Raw genomic sequence first — 14,805 nt, forward strand, 5'->3', positions numbered from 1 at the left:
GGGAGGACTTGCATCGGCGAGGCCATATTTTTGGAAAGGGGATAAAATACATTTTGTTTACTCTCGGAAACTGATTTAGCATATGTGCTAATGAGGCCGAACATTCAAATATTTTTAACAAATATTACTTATTAAACATAAGAAGGCCTCCCAAAGACCAACCCCTAACGTCCTCGTTCGTGGGAGGTGGGAAACGGTGGAGTAGGGGACTGCCTGTCAGGGTGAAGTACAGTGGGACTTAGGTCCCGGGGCCGCTACGGTAGCTGTGAAGGCCTGGCAGGAACCCTGAACAAGCTGGCAAATAGGGGCTATGGCAAGTCTGCAGGGGGATAGTCACCCCCTCAGACTCAACATGTGACTACAGAAACCGAAACAGAAACTTTACAGTGGGAAATGGTGGGTCGCCAGAGGGAGGACCATTCCAGGGATGGTAGCATGACGCTTGCTGACCAAAACCTCCAGGGAGTTTGTGAGCCGAAACCCTCTCTTAATAATGATAATAATGTAATGTTTAATAGACACTCATCTTCTGGGGCCTAAGGCCATTACCAGAATTGGTTGTTCGACGGGGAAGGCCTAGAACAACTTGGCGAAGGTCGGCCGAGAAAGAACTTAAGTCCCTGCACCTGACCTGGAATGGGATCCGGAAGGCGGCACAAGACCGCTCCCGCTGGGGAGAGACTGTAGAGGCCTTATGCGTCCAATGGCGCGAAAAGGATCGATGATGATGATGAAACATAAGAAGGTTTAAAATCCCAACTGGCAATGCGAGCTAGTTCGCTATTTACAAGCGCGGCTGAGGAGTTGAACTCGGGTCTACCGTGCAACAACTCCTGGTAGTGGTCAGAACGGGACTTAAAACCGGGCCCCCGGAATCTTACAGTATTAAGATGGTTTCCGCCAAACATTCGAGCAATTCAGGCAAAAAAAAAGTTACCAAAGAGATCTCGTAGCATGGTAACAGTTTGAGCACAGCTAACAAAAACCTATCAAAACTTTAGCTCTCAAGCTGACCCCGCCAGAGAAAAATGGATTTGAAATTGTCTACATTTCAGTTAAAACGGACGTTTCTCGCCAGTTGAAAACAAAATGGCGCGCGTTTTAAACATTTTTACAAGGTATGACTATTTTTCTTGAGAATGCTTTAGAGTTAAATCACGGGGTCTTTCAGTGAGATGTTTTACAATCTCCAAAGTGAGTAACAAAGATATTAAATAAGATTTAAATAGCATCGAACTCGGAAAAAAAATCCGAGTTCCAGGTGGGATTTGAACCCACGACCCTCCGTGTTCTAGAACGGATGCTCTACCACTGAGCTACTGGGACTCTGTGGTGAGCAAGGGTGAAATGTGGGCTTTTGACTGGAACCGCATCACGCGGTCACACAGCCAAACGATGACTGGCACATATGACTCTTAACTGTATATGACTCCAACTGTAGGTTGGTTGGTCGCATCTTTGATATGCCTTAATGTGACTGTGTGATACAGTTAAGAGTCATATGTGCCAGTCATCGTTTGGCTGTAGTAGAATACAGAGGCCAGAGTGCAATGTAGAAAGGCCACCGCTTAGTTTCCAGTCAAAAATGCCTCAGTTTGCGCTCGTCAGAAATTCATTTTGTCTAGTTCATTTGAACTTTAGCATATGCTGATATTCTCTCCCATCGGATTGGTGACGGAGGATCTTTGAACGTTGGGTTTTAATCATGAAGTTTTCAGAATAATTCAAAAAATGCTACTACTGGTAAGTCAAAAATTGTAATACATAGAGAATAAAAAAGCTTAGTTAAAACGAATCGGTCTCGAAGGACTCAAAGTAAAATAAAGCAAAACTGCTGGTTTAAAAAGCCACAGAAATTACACCCAGGATCCCGAATATGACGCAACTTATAGGAAAACTGATGCTTTTCGCAGATGACTTGACGGTGGTCTTTCCTGCGGGGCTCGGAGTTAAGGGTTTGTTACACAGATCACCCTGGCAGCACGACATATCGCAACTCGTGATTTGAACACCAGATTGGGCGGTGGCGTTCTTCATACCACTGCATGTCATATTCTTGTACATATCACCACACGCCGCTTTCACAGCGCAGTCGAGTGAGTGGACCGTGACTTCACCAATAACTGGTACTTTGGCTGTGATACTGATGGTACCGCAAGAATCCTGCCCGGGCTTACTGCATTCCATGGTCACGGTAGGTTTGCCGCATATTATTGCTGGGCTGCCCATGCCACCCAAGGCGATAAGGGCGCTGCTGAAGTTGCTGAAGTTGGGCGTACACTGGTAACATTTTAGTGCCAACGCTGTAGATAAAAAGCAATGTATGAATACAAGTTGTAAAATGTAGCCATTTCTGTCTGGTATTCACGGACGGACGGACGGACAGACAGACAGACAGACAGACCGTCAGACAGACAGACAGATAGACAAACAGACAGACACAGTCAGTCAGACAGGCAGACAGACAGACAGACAGACAGACGGTAATACAACGGAAGTGCTCTTACGCCCTCCAAGGGAAAAATGCGCGTGCTGAACGTTTTACTAGATTCCGCCCAGTTACTGACGATTTGTTTTTTAGGTTCCTAAAACATTTTTAACAATATCACTCAGTCCTGTTTCAATGTGTATCTGTAACAAAATTGTTATTTGATGTTACGTATTGCATGTGAAGTTATTTGCCGTTTTATAGCTGGATTTAAAATTGGAGTTTTGAACCGTTTGCTGAAAACCGTTTGACCAAGCTGTAAGACAGCCTGAAAAGAATGCTAACAGTTCTCAGTGTGGAGCACAACCTGTTGTTTTTAGACAAATGATAGAAAAAAAGTAAAAGTGTAGAGTATTTGTAATCCATTGCATTAGACTTTATCTTACTAAAACTACTTTCTCATCCACAGAATATGCAAAGGTTCAAATATGTTATTTTTCAAGGCAACTTTTGTTTATAGGTATTTAAAAAGGAACAAAAAAACAAGCGTACCTTTTGCGGCAGGCAGGCGTACTACTTTAGCCGTCTATTATTAATAACAAATGTGAATAAATCTCTGGTAATTTGAAATAGAAAATCTAAATCCATATTAATTAAAAGATTTCACTTTCCAACGGATATAATCTTCATAAATGAAAAACAAAGGAAGGTGACGTCAAATAAAAGTATTTGGCATCAGGGATGCCGCATTGGCGAGAGCGTTCGCCTCCCACAAATGGGGCCTGGGTTTGATTCTCAGACCCGGCGTCATAGTACAATGTATTGAGTTGTTGTTGGTTCAGGTCCTTGCTCCGCGGATTTTTTCTCCGTGCACGATTTCTCTGTTTTTTCTCCCCCCACAACAACCAAGTCACCTCTAAATTTTAATTCGATCGGGAACGTAACAGTGGATGAAGAGCCACTATGTGAAAATGCCAGTGCAAGTTTCCATTAATTTATTTTTTCATTTACGGTGGAACCCCGCTCTACGGACACCCGCTTAATACGGATACCCCAATAAAACGAACAGTTTCGTTTATCCCGACGAGAAGCTCGTATATTTTCTCTAAAATTAACCCACTTATTACGGACCCCCGTTATGATATGGACAATGGACACTTTTAAATTGTGTCCCGAGTGACAAACTCTTATACATCGTTAATAGTGTCCGCTTTACGGACACTGTTAATCTGTGCACGTTGTCAAGTTTCAAGAACAGCAAAATAATTTTAGCCTGGCGAGAGTATAAGTGAATGAGCGTAAGGTTTCCCCAGTTTAAACTTGTCAGAGTCACAGTTACAGAAGAAACTATACTGTTGCTGTTAAAATGCCTGCTTTATTCCTTGTAGAAAGTCAAGTCAACGACCTTTTCAAATGATTCCACCGTCGAGTTTCCAGAACAGGGAAGTAATTTTAGTCCGAGAGTATGAGGAGATTAGCGTGCGGCTTCCCTAGTTCAAACTTGTTAGTTACAGTTACAGAAGAACTAAGCAACGATTTGTTGCTGTTATGATGTCTGCTTTATTCCTTGCATAAAGAAAAGTATGCAAATTACAGACGCCCGGCAAATCTAACCAAGAATTGAAATGAATTTGGCATTGGTGTCCGGTTGATACTAACCTATTTGAAAATTACGATTTGTCGGTGTAGAAGATTTGGAGAGCTTTCGTGAAATATTTCGGTTCTTATTACAAAACCATTGTCGAAAGTGCATTTGTTATAAGAGATAAAATATCCCTTTTACTTTCTGTTGTTGTTATTGCAAGATGCTTTAATTTTAAGAGTTGTCATCATCTTATACATGAAGTCAGTTTCTTATATTTTTCGCTGGGTAAATCCTTATTTTCGAGAAAGTTTATTTTTGATGTGCGATTTCCAAAAACAAGGAGCGCGAATTTTTCGTGAACCGAAACTTAAATAATAATAAAGATGTTTGACCGGGAGGCTTCCGTTCTCCAAGACTTCTTTTGTTGCAAGTCACTCTCGATGTTTAAAGCTCCTGGAAAAGATTAATAACTACTAAGGCGAACGACAACCAGATTTTAAAAAACAGAACAAAGGTAAGCGTGCCATATTTGAAAGCTCGTTAGCGAAAGTCACAACGAACCAAGGTTCTTACACAAAGTCATTGTCAAAAATGCGTATTCTTTGTCGCGTGTGAAAAAAAAAAATGTTCACTCACCGCCTTGAATTCCAATCAATACCACGATAGCAAAAATTGACGGATTTCATTTTCTATATATCGTACATTTGTAGTTAAGAGTGGCCCGGTAATTAAAAGGGTTGTTTTCGCGACAGTTTTGCTTAAAAAAAGAGGAAGTAGCCAGGATCCATCATGCATAGTGAATAAACGGCATGCAATGCATGCAGAGGCGATGACGTTGCCCAATGGGGTCTAAAACTAGTGGTAACCACAGGTTAGAAAGTGCGGGCCTCGATGCAGTTAAGAGAAGGTACTGGGAGGGAAGTGTTTTTTGTTAGTTTGGAAAATTACTTCAAGTCGAAGTTTTTGGGAAGTTTTCCAGAAGTTGGCATAACTGTGGTAATTGAGATTTCTTTTATAAACTGCGGTTGTTTATTGGGAGTCTGTCCACCGAGAATAACAGTATCTCTATGTGTGCGAAATTATGATGATTTTCTTACGTGTTTGATATTACCAATCATATGTTGACAAGTTTGCCATGTTTCAATAGTGAATAAGCCAAAGTTAATCGATATTAAATTTTTCAGACAGTGTCGATAAATCACTGGACAAAAGAAAATTATTCCGAGTAAGGTCGAGTAACGCGTCACGCTTAAGTCACGAATGTTTTTTAACGTTTCCTATTGCCGCGAACCAATCAGAGTTGTTTTTTTGATTGACAGTTTTGCGAAGTGTAGTCGAGCACGTGGTGTGAATTGAGATGTGATTTTCCTCCGTCGGCAAACTCGCTTTGTTGTCAGTGTTATAAGGAATTTCTCGAGAATAATCGTTGTTGGAATCATTCGCTTTGCCGTAGTTTATCTGTTATACAATCACAGCAGATCTTCTGAAAAGCAACACATATAAAACAACGTCTGCAAAACGTAATAATGTCTGCAATCTTCCGACAGAAGCCTCATTTTTCGCATTCTTATCGCTCTTGGAGACAAGATTTTTCTCTTCCGGTGTTACGACAAACTGTCGTGATTGACACATTTTTTGCATTCCGATCGTTCTTAGTGGAAGAACAAAATTTTCAACTTCCGGTTTGCAGATAGCCTTTGTAAACGTGGCGCGCACGCGTAATACGCAATCCGCTGGTCACTGTCAAGATTAGGGTTGCGGGCCTCTCTTGGGCCCGCAATAATTTTCAGAAAATTTGTCAAAAAATTAACGTATACTAAATAAAAGAAGCTGACAATCTCTGTGTTGAATGATTGCTCAGAAAAAAGTTGCGTTATCTTAAAGCGTGACATCTGATATACGACACTTCTCGCGTGCGACATGCGAAGGTCATGAGCTGTCACGTAATTATTTACGCAGAGCGACCAAACAGCAGGAAACAGGCCCATTGCATTAAAAAAATGTAGCGATGTGATCATCTGTCCACTGAATTCAATAGAACTCATCAAATACATAATTTGCTTCTTTCGTTTATACTTTGGATTTGTCCTTTCTAACATTCTAGGAGTATTTTGCTTCGTGTTTTTCGCGGCGATTTCTTGTTAACTTGATCTCTGTTCGCGTAACATCCTGTAGCTAGTTTCTCAGTCCCATTCGGTTCTATTCGTCGGTCGAGCGCAACAGGATTCAGTACAGATCGACGTGTCCCACCGACGCCTCATGGCGATGTTATCGCCTAATAAAGGGTTTGAAGCGTCACTGGCTAAACATGTGTTAAAAGATATAAGCTTTTCGCTGCCAAAATACAGCCTTTAACGAATGATAAAAATGTCGCGAATGAAGTGCGTATTCTTTGCCGTACGTATAAAAAGAAAATAAATTGCTCACTTACCACCTTGAATTCCAATCAATATCACGATAGCAAAAATGACGGATTTCATCTTCTATATATCAAAAACTTCGAAGATTTAACCTAAATTCGTGTAACGACTTTAAGTGTGATGGCGCAACCTTAGTGAATACAAAGGCGCTGGCTTAAATTGTTTAACCACAGGTTACCCAAGCTCAAAATACGTGGTGTATGGGACAGCTTGTGTATATAGAGAATTGTATGGGAAAGTCACTGATCGTAAAAAAATTGTGTAAATAACTATCTAATTTGAAAATAACTTTTCCTACGTCAAATGTGTCGTGTGCTGATTTTGAAGCCATTCTGGGGCGTGAAGTAAGACGGGAGAGAAGAATAACTTCACTAAACGGCGCCAGAATGGCTTCAAAATCGGCACAAGGGACAAGAAAACGACACATTTGAGGTAGGAAAACTTTATTTCAAATTAGATAGTTATTTACACAATTTTTTTTACGATCAGTGACTTTTCCATATAATTCTCTATATACACAAGCTGTCCCACACACCACGTATTTTGAGCTTGGGGAGCCTGTGGTTTAACCTTGTGTAATCACGTCAGTTGTGTTTTTATATTAGACCAATCAGGTGAGAGCAGAAACCAATTTTCTGTGACAATGCGTAACGTAATAAGCGAAAGATAAGCTGATCATTTGATTCAGTTTGTAGCGGGGTGTTATCCCGGTGTTATTAACGTTCCTTAACTCGATGGTAGTTTCTTAACTCGACGATCAAACTTAAGAGCACCGAAAATGCACTGAGCCTGCGAATTGTTGACAACGTACAACTTTTGAAAACTCAACTCAAACACAACACTTTATTCGCAGCCGGCTCGACAGCCATCACACGGACATGTTGGCTTTCTACACACACTCTGGTGATACCGCTGACCCCCTACATTACTGGACAGAAGACTCCTGTCAACTTCACAGCGGTCAAACGCAAAAGTTGACGTCACATCCGGTCTTTGCCGCCTCGAACTTTTGACTTGAAAGTGGGCAAACTTTTGCAAGAAATTGTTGAAGAAATAGTACGGTGAAAGAACAGTTCAAGCTGGGACACTCATTTCCAATCCATAAGCGGCGTATAAACCTTAACTTTCCAGGGACGGCGTTAACTTTTGGGTTTAAAGCAAAAGTTTACGGAAAATTTAAGACTTTGTATGGAAAATTTTGGCGGCAATTACACATGAACTGCGCACGCGCGCTGCGTTTGACCGCTGTGTGCCTGTCAACAGAATGTTCCGGGTGTCAATCACTGCGGTTACAGGACGTGATCTGTTAAAGATTACATTTTTGCGAAAGTTTGCCTTTGCATAGTTAGATCAACGCGAGGAACTAAAAGGATAGTTTAAAATGGTCTACATATTTAAAAAGTATACTATTTGTGCGGCTTAGTAAATATTCTGCCGCTATCATTGCCCCCGCGTTTGACCAACCTATCAACCCTGCCTCTTTAGCTGAATTTTATTAACCGTCCGTATTCTGAGTCTTTAAAACTCTTGGGCTTGAATTTGTGAAATTATCTTAAATGTTCCTGTTAAGGTCTTTTTACCTTCAAGTAATCCTTCATGGTGCTTTTATACCCGTGAAACAACATCTAAAAGTAAACAAAGAAAACGATGAGAATAGTGTCTAGCACTGTTTGAGTAGTTATAGTCAAGCCCTCGTATTCGTTTATGTAAGAATAATGAATCTTTTTTTTTGTAAAAACGTACGTTTGTTTAAAAACTGCCAAACCACTAGACCTGACTTCTTGGCTTGGAAGCGGAAGCACAAGTTTCGTCTCGACAAATGACTTATTCAAGATACCGCAAAATTTTCTCACCTCTGTTGATGCAAACGGCTTGCGAGTCTCAGTACTCAAAAAGTCTTGCAAAATCTTTTTTTTTTACATTTTAATTTTTTTTTTACAACTGATCTCAGTTTATATTTATCTCATCTCTGACAAATCTCGGTTGTGACCGAGTCTTTTAGTCCGTATTGATTGTGTTTGATTGCGGTTTACAAATGAGTCCTTCAATCCAACTAACTCTGATCCAGCGAACTCAACTTAAATCAACAAGTTTTACTGGAAAATATTCTTAGAAATCTACGTACTATTCTCCTTGAAGACTTTTTAAAATCAAAAAGCGCAAATCAACTTGATTGAAGTCTTTCTTGAACTATATCGATGTGCTCGGGTGCAATAACAGGAGGAGTATCAAATGGTCTTTGCGAGCATTTGAGCAGAGCGTTTTTCTTTGCGAGCACAAGCATTGACAAAAATAAGCCTTGCGAGCAACGAGCACTTTTCAAAAACCTATCTCCACTTTAAACCGAGCATGCGAGCACTTGTAAAAATGTGCGAGCACGAGCAAACGAGCACCCACTAAAATTTTGCGAGCATTGCGAGCATTGCGACATTTCGAGGGACCATTCTTGACTCCTAGCAGGCACTGGGCACTGTGACTGTAACAAATGATCTGTATTTTCAAGTGTTGTCTATGACAATTTTTTTTATTTCCCTGTTCGAATCTACATTGGGATCTGATATGAAAAGCGAAAAAATATTTTCCGTAGCGGTTTTCCTTCACCGCGTTTTCGCCGTTTAAAAACGTGAAATTTTACTTCCGGTTGGGTCAAATACCGCGCTAAGAGGGAAACTGGGGCAAGCTGTTTTGCTTCGTGTCACTGGGAACACATTGACATGTTATTTTTATTTTTCTAAACGACTTTCGACCAATAAATGGACATAGATATCTTGGTTGTTAAATATTTTAGGGAGTCCACAATCTCCGTAGTCCACAATTAAAAGTCGTTTAGAAAAATGTGTTCCCGGTGACACGTAGCAACCCAGCTCTCCCCAGTTCCCCCTCATGGCGCGGTATTTGACCCATCCGAAAGTAAAATTTCACGTTTTTAAACGGCAAAAACAAGGTGAAGGGAAACCGCTACAGGATTTTTTTCGCTTTTCATATCAGGACCCAATGTAGATTCGAATAGGAAAAAAAATCTGTCATAGGATCAGTCACCAGCGAATTTGTCCGGCTGTTTTGGGGAGAGTTTGGGGGTCAGTGGGCTTTAATTGGAGTGGCCATATTTTCGGAAGGGCTTGTTGGAATTTTGCAGTATTAACATTTCAATCGTTGAAACGGATAATTGATTTGTCATGAGAAGTATCAAGCATGCCATCACAGATAAGTTAATTTAGGCAATTTATTCAAGCTTATAAACTGTAACTACAACTTATCAATCACGTGACACTACTAGGTATAGAGCAATTTTTCGATGGAGTGTCGTAAAACCAAAACCAAATCAAAAACCCTGGCCAATCACAAAGGACACAGACAATCCAGTGAGCCAATCAAATAACTGGATGAAAAGATGGCGCCAGTTTCTTAATCAATCATCGAGTAATGCAAACATCAAAGCATATGTGAATTACTTTTGGCACTCAAGTGTATCCGCTCTATATCAAAGAGTTTATATAATCGTAGGATTTAAACATGCTTTGTTTTTTCATGGAGAGGGGCGGGGTGTGTCTTTTGTTGCCAGACTTAATGGATTTAAACCTGGTTAAGAAGGGAAGGCTAATAAGAATGTGATAAGTTTCGTACAGTTTAAATTGCAATGGAAAATCAGTGCGAGCGTCTTAAAACTGACCCCAGCATACGAAATGTGAGTAGAATGTGGAAAACAGATTGCAAAGTAAAAAAGGCTGATGCCTCAGTTTGCACTCGTTTAAAGTTCAATTTGTCTAGTTCACTCGAACCTTGGCCTGTACTGATACTCACTCCCGTCGGATTGATGATGGAGGATCCTTGATCATTGAGTTTTAAAGTTTCGAGTGTAAATTAGGAAGTTTTACTACTGGCAAGTCAAAGACTGTAATACATAGCGGATAAGAAAGCTAAGTTAAAAACAAAACAGTCTCAAAGTGAAATAAAGCCAGATAGCTGGTTTAAAAATGCCACAGAAATTGCACCCAGGATCCCGAGTATAGCGAAACTTGTCGCAAAACTGATGCTTTTCGCAGATGACTTGACGGTGGTCTTTCCCGCGGGACTCGCAGTGGTGCCTGCCGGAGTCGGAGAGGAGACAACGGGTTTATTGCAGAGATCACCCTGGCAGCACGACACATCGCAACTCGTGATCTCGGCACCATATTGTCCGGTGGCGTTCTTCATTCCACTGCATGTCATATTCTTGAACATATCGCCACACGCCGCTTTCATACCGCAGTCGAGTGAGTAGACCGTGACTTCGCCAATTACTGGTACTTTGCCTTTGATAGTGATGGTAACGCAAGAATCCTGCCCGGAGCCGCTGCATTCCACGGACACATTAGGTTTGCCGCATATAGTTGCTAGGCTGCCCATGCCACCCAAGACGCTTAGGGCGCTGCTGATGTTACTGAAATTGGGCGTGCATTGGTAACATTTTAGTGCCAACGCTGTAGATAAAAAGCAATGTATGAGAACAAGTTGTAAAAAAAAAAACAAGCGTGCCTTTTCTGTAGGCAAGCATATTATTTTAGCTGTCTATAATTAATTACAAATATGAATGAATTTCTGGTAATTTGAAAGAGGAATCTGAATAGTATTACTAAAAGATTTCGCTCTCCTACAGCTATAATTTTCATAAATGAAAATAATTCGATCCGGAGAAGTGGAGGAAGAGCCATTCTTTGGAAATGCCACTGCATTTCCCATTTATCTATTTATTTTCTCATTTATGTATAAAAGTGGTTTACCTTTTTTACTTTCAAAAAGAAAAAAAACAGAACGCGCTAATCGGCCGGCGCCGAACGCATTCGACGCTATGAAACGAGAACCAAAAAAAAAATTCGCTCGCAGCTGGTTTGCTAATCGGTTGTAATAAAATTAAATTATGTACGGCCTCCACGCGACATAAATTTGCATGTGCACGGCATGGTTCTTCATCTGACAGTTATATGAAAGCTTTTTAAAAGCTAAACATGAATAATGAATGTGGCCTTGGTGATCGGTTAAGACTAACCTATTCGAAATAACGATGACTCGGGGTGTAGATACTTAAAAATAAACAAAATAGTTTAAAAAAATTTTTCTTCCATCTTGAAGGTGTGCAGAGGTTTGGAACATTGTCGAAAGCGCATTTGTTATCAGAGAGACAAAATATCCCTTTTACTTTCTGTTGTTGTCATTGCAAGATGTTTTTAAGAGTTGTCATCATCTCATACATGAAGTCAGTTTCTTACATTTTTCGCTGGGTAAAGCTTTATTTTCGAGGAAGTTTATTTTCTTTGTGCTAGTCCGGACACAATTGATCAAAACGCGCAAATTTTTCATTTTAAAGGAATTGGCAAACCGAAACTTAAACCGGGCTATTTATAATAATAACGATATTTGACCACGAGGCTTCCGTTCTCGGAGATTTGTTTTGTTGCAAGTCATTCGCGATGTTCAAGCTCCTGAAAAGAGTAGCTAGGCGAACGACAAATAGATTTTACAAAACAGAACAAAGCTAAGGGTGCCATATTTGAAAGCTCGTTAGCGAAAGTCTCAACAAAGGAGGGGTCTTACACAAAGTCAGTCAAAAATGCGTATTCCTTGCCGTGCGTTAAAAAAATATGTTCACTTACCACCTTGACTTCCAATCAATATCACGATAGCAAAAATGACGGATTTCATCTTCTATATATCAAAGACTTCGTAGAATTCAGCCTAAATACATTCAAGTGTGATGACTGGACCGAAGTGAATAGAAGGGCGCTGGCTACTCATGTTTGAACCTTGAGACTTTGATACTGAAGCTAATGGCGCAATCACGTGCTCAAGGTTTTATGTTTTTATATTAGACCAATCAGGTGAGAGCGGAAACCATTTAAATGAGAAGAGCTAATGCGAAGTATTTATTGGACGATGCGTAACGTAATATATAAAGAGGAAGATAAGCTGATCATTTTAATTGCTCCTATCACATGTCTTGCTTGGCAGCAAACTTTGAATGATTAAACGAACAAACCAACCTCGTCCCCAGGGCCTTCTCGGTGACGAGTTTTCAAAATGGCGACGATTCTCGTCACCGAGAAGGCCCTGGGGAGAGGTTGCGAACAAACGAACGAACGAATACGTAGCGCGCACGCGTTATACACAATCCGCTGGTCACTGTCAGGATTAGGGTTGCGGGCTTCTCTTGGACTTCTTGGGCCGCAATTAACTCTTCTCGCGGGGGTTTCGTGTTTCAAGTAACAGTCAAAATTCCATTTCGTCAGGTTATCCTAAAAAATAGAAACAACCTAGACCTGCCTAAATCGCCCATGCCTAGCGGCTGTTCTCCACAGTGAGGCCTTCCAATCGGGGTAGCCGTGTAGCAAAGTCGCATGCTTCTGATGTCCGAAGTCACCTATAAGGGACGGAGCATTAGAAAAGTGATGGGGTGGGGAGGGGGGATTTTCGGCTTGCACGAATTTTAATACGCCCATTGCTTGTGCAGGATTTTTTTTGCAGGTGTAACCCTCTGCTCGAATTTTTTTTAGTCATGTTCTTTTTTTTAGACAAATAGTTTTTTTTAGACCGGATGCCAGTGTACTGTTTCTGACGATGCTTTTGACAGATGTTGCTTTGTTGACGATTTGCAAAATATTTTAAATATTTCCAAAAATGTTGTTATTCGTTGATTTAATCATTAGGGCCGGTCAATAAGTATTGCGGGGTGGGCCGGAGCTATTGGAAAAGTGGCGGCTTGAGAGAGTCCACCAAAATCGATGTTATGATCACAAGCCATCTAGGGTGGTCTGGGATCCATGCTTCCCCAGGAAATCCTCACATGATATTTGGGCCTTCTTAAATAGCTAGAATCTATACTGATGAATACCACTGGAGATTTTTGTGTACTATAACAGTTTATTAAAAGTCACTAAGATTCGACTAAGATGTCCCACTTCCTATGCGCAGATCAAAACTACATAACCCACCCCCTCCCTCCCCCCGCCCTACTTATTGACCAGTCCCTTAAAGACCATCTTTGATCATTATCTTTTTTAAAGAAAAAAAAATATTAAGAATGGCTAAAATCAAATGCCATGTACTGTTATTTTATACCATGTTATACTGATCATTTTCTTCACCCTATACACTTGTCAGCAGCAATTTGTATCAAATGTGTTACAAAAATGTTGGTGTCAAAGTTTTTATACAATAGCCAGAAGGGAAGCCTTAAAAGTGAATTTTCTATAAACACCGGCTTATGGGAAAAAATTTTGATGGTAGGGAGGCCAGCTTGCTATAAAACTAGAATTGAGCGCTGGAGATGCTAGTTTGTAGGGGGGTCTGGGGGCATGCTCCGCCGGAAAATTGTGAAATTTCTAGACTCGGAAATGCTATTTTTAGCATTAGTGTAAAATGATAGGTGTTTTAAGTGGTTAGTAGTAATTTTTTCCTTCTGCATGAATTTTTTTATTTGCTTTCCCCTATGCACAAATTTTTTTCTTGGCATTTTTTTTGCTGTCGTGTAAAAAAATGCCACCGAAGCTTCAAGTTTCCCTGTATGCTTCTACATCGTCGAAAATAATGGAACGATGGTTATGATTGGCTTCCTTTTCTATTATAAGTTTTTTTGGCCGTATTTTGGCAGTTTGTATTATTGTTTAGGATGTAAACATAAGTGGCGATTTCTTTTTACCAAGAGAAGCGAACCTATGAGGGGGCGTGGGGCTTACTTTCATGCGATATTTGTCGTATTTTTAGCTATTATTGTTTATAACCCATCAATAAAGGTGTTCCTATTTACAAGTGATAAAGCGCGTGGTAGAAATTAATCGGAGGGTTATATAAAATAAATAAACCCCTTTCTGACTTGCTGGCATAAAAGACGATAATGCCCTTGGCTGAAGGATTTTTCTCAAAATTTCACAGTTGCCCTCGAAGCTCGCTTCGCGGCCAACTGTTCATTTTTCGAACAATCTTTCAGCCTCGGGCATACCTTATTACATGAAATTTTCGCGACACGTTAATTTCGCGATTTTGCGTAAGGTTTGCATTTTGAATCACTTTAATTTCGCGTTTTTGATCAAAAGATCAATGACGTCAAAATTAGCAAAAATGCAAGAGCAGGACTAAATCTCGGCAATAGCCACAACAGAGCATCTCTCACAATGTCATGCTTGTACGTGAGTTATTGTTCTTGAGTCAATTGACCACAACATCCATTTACATTGAAAACTCCTTCCTTCAGTGGTCGGTGTAAACTTATTTTTTCTTTATTGATTATTGAGATAATGAGTCACTTAATTTTCGCATGATGTTCGCGACACTTATTGTTCGCGTTACTTTAGTTTCGCGATTTTTTTGGAATCACGAAATTCGCGAAATTAACGTGTCGC

General features: G+C 40.4%; 2 protein-coding genes and 1 non-coding gene across 3 annotated transcripts; all 3 read right to left on the bottom strand.

Moving 5' to 3' along the window:
- Positions 1-1,253: 1,253 nt before the first annotated feature.
- Positions 1,254-1,326, bottom strand: Trnas-aga (transfer RNA serine (anticodon AGA)). Its single transcript has one exon. It is a non-coding gene; the product is annotated as a tRNA-Ser (tRNA).
- A 356-nt stretch (positions 1,327-1,682) lies between these two features.
- Positions 1,683-6,596, bottom strand: LOC144648863 (uncharacterized). The gene is made up of 2 exons (XM_078508309.1): positions 6,445-6,596; positions 1,683-2,303 (listed from the first exon to the last, which is right to left on the bottom strand). Exons 1-2 carry the CDS (start codon positions 6,491-6,493, stop codon positions 1,840-1,842), a joined length of 513 nt encoding a protein of 170 aa, XP_078364435.1. The 5' UTR covers positions 6,494-6,596; the 3' UTR covers positions 1,683-1,839.
- A 3,035-nt stretch (positions 6,597-9,631) lies between these two features.
- On the bottom strand, positions 9,632-12,215 carry LOC144650715 (uncharacterized). Its single transcript, XM_078510452.1, has 2 exons — positions 12,064-12,215; positions 9,632-10,893 (listed from the first exon to the last, which is right to left on the bottom strand). The coding sequence occupies exons 1-2, from the start codon at positions 12,110-12,112 to the stop codon at positions 10,373-10,375; spliced, it is 570 nt and encodes a 189-aa protein (XP_078366578.1). The 5' UTR covers positions 12,113-12,215; the 3' UTR covers positions 9,632-10,372.
- Positions 12,216-14,805: the final 2,590 nt, after the last annotated feature.

Source organism: Oculina patagonica, chromosome 4 (assembly GCF_052425735.1).
Source record: "Oculina patagonica isolate OP01 chromosome 4, crgOcupat, whole genome shotgun sequence".
NCBI lineage: Eukaryota > Metazoa > Cnidaria > Anthozoa > Scleractinia > Oculinidae > Oculina > Oculina patagonica.

Excerpts from the sequence above, each read along its gene's own strand:
- LOC144648863 (XM_078508309.1), bottom strand. The coding sequence starts at position 6,493 with ATGAAATCCGTCATTTTTGCTATCGTGATATTGATTGGAATTCAAGGT. Across the intron at positions 2,304-6,444 it reads ATTGATTGGAATTCAAGGTG|CGTTGGCACTAAAATGTTAC; the intron begins GTAAGTGAGCAA and ends TTTTATCTACAG.
- LOC144650715 (XM_078510452.1), bottom strand. The coding sequence starts at position 12,112 with ATGAAATCCGTCATTTTTGCTATCGTGATATTGATTGGAAGTCAAGGT. Across the intron at positions 10,894-12,063 it reads ATTGATTGGAAGTCAAGGTG|CGTTGGCACTAAAATGTTAC; the intron begins GTAAGTGAACAT and ends TTTTATCTACAG.